Raw genomic sequence first — 11,225 nt, forward strand, 5'->3', positions numbered from 1 at the left:
TGAGTGGCTTATTTTAGTATTATTCATTGTGAGGTGTGAATGTTGTAAGATGCTGGTCCTAGCTTTTTCTGTACGTTCCAAGCTCCTGATTTAGATTCCAGCAGTGTCTTAATATCATCTCTGTGACTTATGAAACCATAAAATCTGAATAAAGGCCTCACATGCACAGCGTTAAAATATGCTGCTGCTCTAATAGCTGCAAGAAAGGAGAAAAAAAATAAGTGTGCTGCGTGAAAAATAATTCTAAGACAGAAAAGTGCTTACATTTCCATACACATTTAGATGGTAATTATGCGAAGAAACCGACACCCACTATGAACCTGTCACTAAATCCATGTTTCATAGACTAGGTCAGAAATGCACTGAAATAACCGTTCTAGCAAAGTACTGAAGGAAGAAAAGAGTTGAAGAACAACAATTTATGTGAAATGTTTGAATGGTCTTGTATGTGAAAGGTTCATTTATTTACATGGCGTTAAAATATGTGACATTTGTGTCTTAGGCAAACCAGTCATGATCATCACAGAATACATGGAGAATGGCTCCTTGGATGCTTTCCTTCGGGTAAGTTAGAAAGGCTTAGGAAAGCCTACACACATGGGTTGCATGAGTGGTGCTGGCTTATACCAACTGCTGACTTTGGAACGATTATTATTTAATTTTAAAGCCATTCAGTTCAAGGCACTTTACATATGAAAAGGGTATTACTACATCAGATGAGTCAAAAAATATGTCCAATAAACATAAAAGAGATGAGTGACAGACTGGTACAGAGGAGCGATGATCCCACCCACAAGGACTTACAGTCTACAGAGGAAGGGGGGAAGGAGGCACCAGGTGAGGGTAGGAGATGATCATATGATATTGCAGTGTCAGGAGGGTTATTGTAGGCTTTCTTGAAGAAGTGGGGGAGATCACTTTGCTTTTGAAGGTGGGGGAGAGTCTTATCAGTTGGAGAAGGATGTTCCAGAGTATGGGAGATGAACAGGAGAAATCTTAGAGGTGAACAGCAGATATGAGAACAGCAAAAAGAAGGCCCTCTGGGGATTGGGGGTTATGTGTGGAAAGTTATCTTGAGAACAGGTCAGAGATGTATGGAGAGGACAGGTTATGGATGGCCTTGTATGCCAGTGTTAATATTTTGAACTGAATTCACCTGGTAAATGATAGCCAGTTAAAGGATTTGCAGAGAGGAGAGGTGGAGTTGGCAGCAGATTTGGGGGTGAATTGGAGGGACACAAGAGTGTAAATGGGAGACCACAGAGAGGGATGTTGCAGTATTGTAGTCTAGATAGGAAATGATGAGGGCATGTACTAGCATTTTTGTTGACTTGGTTGAAAAAAGAGCAGATACAAGAAATGTTTTTGAGGTTGAGGTTGCAGGAGGCCATGCATAGTTGGTTGGCGTTATTTCAGAATTAGTAGTACCTGTGAATAAAGTCCAAGAAGACAATATACTCCCTTCAATTACAGTTAGTGTTACACAAACCAGACCATTTTTACAACACGTTCTGGTAAAAGTAATTATTTTTTATCGTCCTGTTTTTTTACGTGTTACTACTTGCCCACCTCTTGGCTCAAGCTGACCTAGACTAGAACACCTTGAGCGAGGCAAGGCACTGGTTCCAGGTCAGCACTAAATTAATGACAGGAAAGCCAGAAGCATGTGATTAAACTTCTATTAAAGTCTGAACTTCAAGTAGTTACACCCTGTGAAGTTTTAACCCGTTAATTATGAAGTAGCCATCATGAAATTCCCTAGCCTTGCACAAGAAAATGGCAGTGAATTTTCATTCCCTGCTGAGTCTATATTTTCTCTGTTTTTATTTCCTCGTAAATTTAAATATTTAAAATGATAAAAGTATGGTATTAATAATAAGAACTATGTAGATAACGTAGATTACGACAATGGCTGCCCCGTGTCCCTATGGACAGGGATCACAGGTTCCTTTCTTTATGGAGTAATTGGTCTATATAGTGACGCTCTTTTGTTTTGCTGAGAAGGAGGTTGATTGGGATGGATGGGGTAGGATTTATTTTATATTTAGTTTATTTATTCTGGGAGATTTAGATATTTTATGTAATAAAAACTAACTTCTTAACAAGATGAATTGTTTAGCCTTCTTCGGCATAAGCAACGATATGTGCCTTAATCGATGGTCATACTACAAAAATTTCTCTGCTGTCAGTAACCTATAAGTAATGCTAGCTGTTTTCTTTCAGAAGAATGATGGCAGGTTCACTGTGATCCAGCTGGTAGGAATGCTCCGCGGTATTGGATCTGGCATGAAGTATCTCTCCGATATGAGCTATGTACACAGAGACTTGGCTGCTCGTAACATCCTTGTCAATAGCAACCTTGTCTGCAAAGTCTCTGACTTTGGTATGTCCCGTGTTCTGGAGGATGATCCGGAGGCAGCCTATACAACCAGGGTAAGTATGAACTAAAGGTGATAGACAATTCAGAAGCAGATTAGACCTTTATTTGTAGTGCACTGTACAATCTGGCATGCACGTAGCATATGGTCACAGTTGGTGGCTGTGGGCTGAAGCAGAAGAAGCAGAGTCTTACGTACTACTTTCACTTGTCACTAAGGCAGAATCACACAGATCTCTGTACAAATTACTGGCAAGGCATCTATCCTCGCATATCTCCATGTGTGATGTCTTGTATCTACGCTGCATTCCAGAGTCTCCATGTCTTATATTTTACATAAACAGCTTGGAGCTTAACAAAAAAAAGTACTTGGAGAAGGAGGGGGCCAAGGGAAGGGAACACGCTTTGTGCATTACCACAACAATTAGGTGTATCAGTGGCAGGATCTCAGCCAAGTGAATCGAGGAGAGATAAAAATCGAAAAGTTTCTTTACAAACTTAACCAAGCACTGAGGCCTGCTACGGAAGCCAAGCCCTTGTTGGCTTTTCCATTAATTGAAGGCATACCAGCACGGATCTTGTTGCAGATGATGTGTAACACCTTCACTGCTGGTGTGTTACATAAATCACTGCTCAGTGGTCCTTGGCTTGAATTATACAATATATTCTGTTAATGAATAGCATGGTGACAGGTTGATGACCACAGGCCATATCTGTCAGGTGCAGTCACCTTACTGTAAGAGAGACAAGATGAGCTATTGATTAAGGCCACCGCTGACAGTATGGGTTGAGGCGAGAAATACATAGCAAGACATTGCTATCTTCATTAGTCAATTTTAAAGGGATGGAAAAATGTCATAGTGGCCTGTGAAGAGCAACAAGATTGGCGTACTGTAGATGTTGCAATAATGCAATAAGGAAATGTATGCACTAAGATCCTAACTGAATGTACCAAGGCAAAATCAATTACATTTTCTCTATTTGTCCTTTCAAATCCCCTCTTTGTAAACTGCTTGTATATATATACCAAGTGAGGCAGGGGGGTCAGGCTATATATGAAAATTAATAATACTCATATTTCATATTTAACACCCCAGTATACATAGAAATTTAGTCTACAGTCCTATAATGTTCTAACAGAATTACTTGTATAGACAGTTTGCAGATTAGTTCTCACTAAAGGGAAGAAGCCTATCTCATATTAGGATGGATATATGGATGGATAGATGGATGGGTGGGTGGATGGATAGATGGATGTATGGATAGTTTTCTTCTCCTGAAGAAGAGCTAATTTGCATTATTTTGCCCATCGAGCATTGCCTTTATGTAACTTTCCATAATCCAGCTGAATCTCTTCATTGAGAACCAGAACCCCCAAAACTATGTACAGACAGGGAACTCATAAGGTGAGGCAGTTTAATATGCATCTAAGAATGATTGACCGGCCAATAAATAAACATTGGGCTATTAATATCAATGATCTAACTGTGTATTAAAAATAATTTTTGTGCCTTGTAGGGAGGCAAGATCCCAATCCGATGGACAGCACCCGAAGCCATTGCATATAGGAAATTTACATCTTCTAGTGATGTATGGAGTTACGGGATCGTCATGTGGGAGGTCATGTCCTACGGAGAGAGACCTTACTGGGATATGTCCAATCAGGATGTAAGCAGTATTTTTTTGTAATGGTCTAAAACACTTCATTATGTTGATTTTGTAATATCTTGATTTTTTTTTGTACATTTTATCAAGTGGTCCTGAAGCTCTCACGTGTCCTACTGATGCGAAGCATCGGTTGGTGCTTTCTGCTTCAAATAGACTTTCCACTAGTGATGTCACAGGAGAATTCTCGATTATTTAATGATATGACATGAGTGCATAAATCCTGAGCTTTAGACAGTAAAAGTAATATACCAGCAATGGTCTATGTGTCATTAACCAACTCACCAGTGGGAGAACCGGCCTTGTAAAGCACAAAAAGCTTAGTGTAATTACGGTATCTCTTGAGACAATTAAATGACCGTCTCTAGGGGACATTAAAAAAATAATTCTTTAAATGGCCTTTCTTAAATTATGCATATCTTTTTTAAGTGTACCATCTGCATAGTCTCATAGGGATCAGATTCAGACAGCTGTCTCTGGATGACCCAGTGAAACCTAAGAATAGTGACGGGGGAAATAACCCACATTGTTTTTTTGCTCACACAATAACAAGGAAGAAGATTGTGTTTTTTCTGTTGGTTTCCCTGAGTATAGCATTCAGTGTGCAATCCCATAGTGTATATCTGGAAGCTGCATTGTGTACAATTTCCCTCTATTCTGGAAAGTATTTGGGTTATTTGTATCTCAGGCACTCATACAAAGATGTTGTCTTCTTGGTAGACCCTGCAGACACTGTCCAGGTGCATCTGGAAATATGATGCGCTCATGTCTACTAACGGGGGGGGGGGGGGGGGGGGGGGGGGGGGTAGCCAAGGATATATAATGAGAGGGTCATCTGGTCAGCACATCCTGAAACATAAGCTAGAAAGTGATATTCCAGATAATTTCAGCTTTATTGCTAGATATAGCGACTGGTACATGTAAGTACTAAAAATGCTTCCTTCCAAGATCAGACCATTAGTCTTTACTGTCTCGATGATATCTGGATCTAATTATATTATATCTAAAATCATTACTATTTTTTAATCCATATTTTACATCTTTGTCAATTTCTTGTTGAAGGTCATCAAAGCCATAGAAGAAGGATATCGTCTGCCTCCTCCCATGGACTGCCCCATTGCTCTCCATCAACTCATGCTGGACTGCTGGCAGAAGGAACGCAGTGACCGGCCCAAATTTGGACAGATTGTTAGCATGCTTGACAAACTCATCCGAAACCCAAACAGTTTAAAAAGGACTGGACTGGAAGGCTCAAGGTTGGTTTGTAGCCATCAATTCGGAAACTGCGTCATTAAAATATATTGGCCTTTGATGACTCCTGTGCGGAATGAACTGGTTAAAAGTCCCCATGGGGGTGATATTATCACATAGTCAGAAATATTCAGTAATCTGTTACATATTCAATTAAGTATAACAGTATAACAATTCCCACCTTCTCCTGACCCCGATCAGTTTACATTTGTAACTGCATTGATTGGACTTTTAAGCATCTGTGTTTATGGATATTGATCGAATCTTTTAGAAAGCCTACTCGTTCCCTTGGGCTGAAAAGAAGAAGCTCAGACTAAAAAATATATTGGAGCTATTGGTCGTCACAATGCAATTCTATGTTGCTTTTAGTGTTTGAGTTGTGCCTTCAGCTGCATACAGATTTACAACAGAGGGGTGAGGCACAGGGGGGGAAAAAAAAGAATAAATAAGTGTTTTTGGTAAAAGCATTTCCGAAATCTGATCCACTAATCCGAGGAGAGGAAGGGCTTGTCTCGCTGTCAGCAGGCGGCTCTGTGCGAGCCAGTGATGGAGGGTTCCTAATGCTATGCTAGTGATAGGTTTCTGCTGAGAACGTGAAGAGCTTTGCATGTGTAACTTGTCAATTTCAGAATATGTGAGGTCTGCTTTTTCCATATTCCTAGTATTAACTAAAAAGAAAATGTGATTTTCTTTCTCGGTATGAGTGAAAAACCCTCAGCAGTTGCCTGGCCTTTTTGCGTATCAACAACAGGATACGTTACTAATCACGGCAGCGAATCTGCTAAAGCAATTACCCTAAAGGTCCAGCACAGAGGGAACTGAGGAGAATTACATTCCTTAAACCCAACATCAAAGACCCCCTTATTCTAGCCAATTTTATCATATGGCCTGTTCGGGAACATTTTGATTAAAGAGCGGATTATCTCCCCTGCAAGCTAGGCTTTGTCTGCTCCTAGAGAACTTGTTGGGGATCTAGTTGATTGGGCTGTTTCACTGAGAATGAGTTCAATATCAGCGATGTAAGTACAGGAAGGCTGATTAGGGCATAACTCATAGATATCAAATGCATAGTGGGAATTTGTGGAAGGCTCCGGTCACACACAGTCCTGGTAATGGGACTATTGGTGTAGTTACCCACAGACAGCAAATCATTGAATAAATGACCGTGGGCCAATCATTGCCCCTTCCTTCATGTGGAGATAAAGAAACACAAAGGAGCGCTCCATAATGTATTACCCTTTTATGAACATAATAAGTATCTGCCTGAAGAAGAGGGAGGATCACCATCGAAATGTGTTGCTAGTGTATTTTACGCATGTTTTAGTGAACAGTAGCACCCCAGACCCTGCTTACTTTTAATCCCTTCATATGTTATGTTAACACTCTCACCTGTACAACAACAAAAACTCATAATTCTATATGGATCAGTTGTCAAAAACCAATTGGGTAAATGGCTCCCTAAATAATTGGGTGCACTGTTACCACCATCCACTTTGCAAGGAGGGGCATTCAAAGGGACCCCCATTATTGTGATTGATGGTGGTCCTGTATCTCTTGTTTGAATGGAACGGCACCGTCACTCCATTCACAGTCTGTGAGACTGCCAAAAATAGTAAAGTACAGATAGCCGAGGACTGCACTCCACATAGTTTGATTGGAGGAGCAAAAATGTGCATGCTCGACCACCTCTCCATTCAGACGGGGGACAAGGAACTGTTTTTGTGATGGTCCTTGCAATGATCAGATATAGCACCTATCCCGTGGATAGATGATAAGTTGCCATTATCGAACAACCCCTTTATTCTTTACAGAGTATGTGAAATTTGGTGCTAAAAATATAAGGCCTCATGCACATGACCCATGTACGTTTCTTCGGTTGGCAAGTCGTGCATCCACAAAATACCGATCACGACTATGTACATGCTGACAATTTTTTTTACCCCAGTAACAAAAGGTACAAGAATAGGACATGTTTTTTTTTTTTTTTGCGGGCATATGGTGTGCTGTCTGCATCTTTTGCGGCCCTATTGAAATGAATAGGTCCGCATCCAATCTGCAAAAAATGCGTATCGATGCGGACCGAAACTACGGTCGTGTGCATGAGCCCAAATGGTTACAAAAGAAATAAATAAGAAAAATGAACCTAAAAAAATTGAGACGGAGAATGGTAGACTTGGTTATCAACAGATGGAGTGTTGTAGGCTGTCTGTCACAGTGATGGATATAAGGCGACATTGTTTCTATATTAATTGCATGATCCGCTTGTTAATAACAGCCACACATTATGCACAGAATATGTTTGCTGTACTTGACTAATACTCTTATATTTTGACTGGCAGAACGAACACGGCTCTTCTGGACCCCAGCTCGCCTGAATGGTCCCAGGTGGTCTCTGTGGTGGATTGGCTTCAGGCAATTAAAATGGAGAGATATAAAGATAACTTTACAGCAGCGGGGTACAACAACCTGGAATCAGTTGTCCATGTCAACCAAGAGTAAGTAGTTCAATGATTTCACATATGGGTTGTTTCGTGTTATTATATTGCCAGGGGTTTGTAGCCTACTGAAAACGAGCATTATTTAAATGATATATTTATAATTTTTATTTATTTATTTTTTGCCTAGTGACCTAACTCGGATTGGGATCACGTCTCCCGCTCACCAGAACAAGATCCTGAGTAGTGTCCAAGGAATGAGGAACCAGATGCAACAGATGCAAGGCAGGATGGTTCCTGTCTGAAGTCATAGTGCATCAGGGCAACGATTTTCTCTCAGAACTCTTGAAAAAAAATTAGTTTACCTCATCCATGCACTTTAATTGAAGAACTGCACTTTTTTTTAATAGCCTCACCCCATTGGACAGTGACTGTAATTATCAAAGGAGTGAGGTGAAACCCATTAAAAACACAGAAATAAATTTAGTCATTTGTGCCACACTTACAGTAGATCATACATCAGGAAGCTACAAACAACCATTGAAAGTGGACTGGGCACACTCATCATGTTGCTTGATGCATACGTCATACAAGACTTTTTCCGTGGATTGTTTTTGCGTGTCACATGGACATCTTTTTGGAATGGGTGCAAGCATTTTTTTCCCCCTCTGTGTGGACAAATGGAAATACTGGGTGATCTTTTGCTGGAGATGCAGACCATCGCTGTGGTCTACTGCAGGCTACCTGTGGTCATTTGGTCATCTGCAAACTCAGAGGATATATCAGGGTTGACCTGGAACTCCTTGTTAGGGATGGAAGTGTGTTTCTACTACCTAATGGCAGCAGCGTAGAGAAGCATATGAAGGTATGTGTTCAATTCCTGTGGTGTAGTATTGTTGGACCATCTGCACTGTGGCTGTTTTGCATGAACTTCTTAAAGCACCATCTTGCTCCAAGGAATTAGTTTGCAGGCAGCACAGTGAGACAAAGATTCCTGTTACTTTCTCCAGCTGTATCATGTTTCCCCCAGATTTGACAGACGTTTTTAATCTTTGGGGAAAGCTTTTATTTTATCGAAACAATCAGTTGGGAAAGTTGGTGGAGGGTGATATAAATTATTGAATGCTCAAACCTCGGCGGATTGATGATAGTCGTAGATAACATTTGTATTCACAACTGAATGAAGTGGAAAAATCCTTTCAGAATTCAGTGCTGTAAATTGTAGACACTCAAGATTTGCTTTTGTTTCTTGTAGAGAACTGAACTCAACTTCCTTCATTCATCCATGGCAAGCTCAAGGTTTGGAGACCCCATTCCAGGGAAGAACGGTTCCTACAACCTAAAGAGATGAGCCCATGGATCTTATCGTCGCAGCTGCTTTTTCTCCAGCAAGAAAAGTTTCCATACCGTCCAACAGGTCTTCCTGTGCACTCCATGCCCAGCTATGGTCTGCCCCTTATGAGGCAGGCGATGGAAGGCAGCTGATGTTTACTAAGGATGCCATGTTTTCATGCCGGAATATTGTACTTGCCTTAGTTAATGGTATTACTGAGACCACTCAGCATTATCCATTTTAGTTTCTTCAGTAAAAGGGAATAGAGGCACTTCAGATGAGATTTTCCTACACTGCGAAGCAATGAGCAAGAGGATCATTTGTGGAATAAAGCATTGTAGACAAACGGCAGGTCAGCAAGGAGCAAATCATAAGCCAAACTAACCTTAACAAGGGACCCAGCTTGGAATGGGCCATGGGACAATTCTACTTTATGGTTTATCCCATAAGGTGATGAAGGATGGTGTACTCTGCTCAAGGCCTGCTCCTCATTTGTAAAAGCCTCTGTAATGTAATATGACTTTACTTTCTACATAAAAAATATGCAATTTATCTGTTTCGGCATCTTGCTGGTACCAGTGACGACCAGGCAAAGCTGCCATTTAAGTTTATATATATAATAGGCCAAGACGCGTTTTATATATATAAACTTATGTTTTTGTGCTTTACCCTTTGTCTTTGTCTATCCTCCTTCACCTCTGTGCTGTGCAGACCGATCACAATGGAGAACTTAGGAGTATTCGGCAGTCCAGGGGCCTGCAGAACAACTTTAGTGAGTTTTATCACCAAATCCTATCACATTCCCTACAGAGATTCCCTTCCTCCATGTGTGAGCTCCTAAAACCACTGATATTAAGAACATTATCAGCAGTGATGCTAATAAAGAAATTACTAGCATCCGTAAGGGATTGTGAAAAGCGAGGGTACCAAGCATGACATAAAATGAGATCAGGTTTCTTCCATTCTGTAACACCGACTCTCCAAACACTTGTCAACGCAACATTGAGATATATCGCTTGCTTGGAGAACTCCCTTTGGAGCATGATGGGAGACAATGAGAAGTAGTCCGATTTTTCTGCAGAAACAAAGTCAATCATTTAGGATGGTTCTGAGTGCTTTGTGGCACTGCTGCAAGTGAGGAGCGATATGCATAGATATCAGTATTTTGTGTTACTGCCAAAAACTATATGTAATTTCAAGAATTGTTTACCTAGCAATACCCAAGTTCTAATGGGACTTATTAACTTCCATGCCTATAACTGAGGCCTAGAATGCTTCAGGCTCAGCTATGACTGAAAAGATTATGGAATGATCCAGTTTATTAATAACAGTATTTTTCACTTGTACCTAACCCACCAAACATTAAGGAAAAGGGACATGTATAAGTTTTGTGTCACTGCAAATGAGGAATATTAATTTAGCTTCTACTAAAAAATGGGGAAAAAATGTAAAAAAAAAAATCTAACAGAGCATATTTTTTCTCAGTTCACACATTGTTTAGACTTGTCATGTTTTCCAATTTTGTTTCATTTGTATATTTTTTTTGCCTTTGTTTTGGCAAAGGGGAGAGTAACTGGTTCCTCTTCCCTGGAACTTAGGTACGCATAACTTATCTTCTTTATTTATGGTCTTTTTATACCTAGTTTGTAAAATTGTAAAATAGCAAAAGTTAATGCAAATGTTTGCATTCTGGACAAAATAAAACAAAAAATAAAGTAGTTACTGAATACAGGAGTGTGTACTGTGTCTCATCATCATTAATAATTGGTGCAAAACGCACTAAAGGAAGATGTTTAAAGGGATACTATATATTTTACCTCCATTTTATGTACATTCCACAGAGTATGCCACCCAGCGAACCTGACCCCAGACTACAAATAAAGTGGTAATTCTCCCCTTCCTTCCATACAGGTTACAGTAAAGGTTGGAGACCTTTGGACAAAAATTCTGTTGAGGGCTACATCCCCTGTAACAGTGTCATATGCAATGACTAAAACTGATAATTTAGAACTGCTAAACTGCTGGCTGAACCCTCTCTCATTGCCCCTTGTAAATATGCCCGCTGAGAACGCATGTTCTGAGAGGTAAGAAAGCCACTGACAGACCCCCAACACGTTCCCAGACATTTTTAGGTTCAGCTGACATCGATCTAATATGTACAGCC

At 40.3% G+C, this 11,225-nt stretch overlaps 1 protein-coding gene across 1 annotated transcript in view; it reads left to right on the forward strand.

The window, feature by feature from the left end:
* EPHA4 (EPH receptor A4) overlaps positions 1-10,113 on the forward strand; it is a 62,066-nt gene extending 51,953 nt beyond the window's left edge. Inside the window, exons 12-18 of the mRNA XM_040428004.1 lie at positions 503-564; positions 2,224-2,433; positions 3,896-4,045; positions 5,105-5,298; positions 7,633-7,788; positions 7,919-8,593; positions 8,984-10,113. Coding sequence (XP_040283938.1) covers positions 503-564; positions 2,224-2,433; positions 3,896-4,045; positions 5,105-5,298; positions 7,633-7,788; positions 7,919-8,033 — 887 coding nt within the window. The 3' untranslated portion in view covers positions 8,034-8,593; positions 8,984-10,113. The remainder of the gene's footprint in view (positions 1-502; positions 565-2,223; positions 2,434-3,895; positions 4,046-5,104; positions 5,299-7,632; positions 7,789-7,918; positions 8,594-8,983) is intronic.
* The last annotated feature ends 1,112 nt before the right edge of the window (positions 10,114-11,225 follow it).

This window comes from Bufo bufo, chromosome 4 (assembly GCF_905171765.1).
Source record: "Bufo bufo chromosome 4, aBufBuf1.1, whole genome shotgun sequence".
NCBI lineage: Eukaryota > Metazoa > Chordata > Amphibia > Anura > Bufonidae > Bufo > Bufo bufo.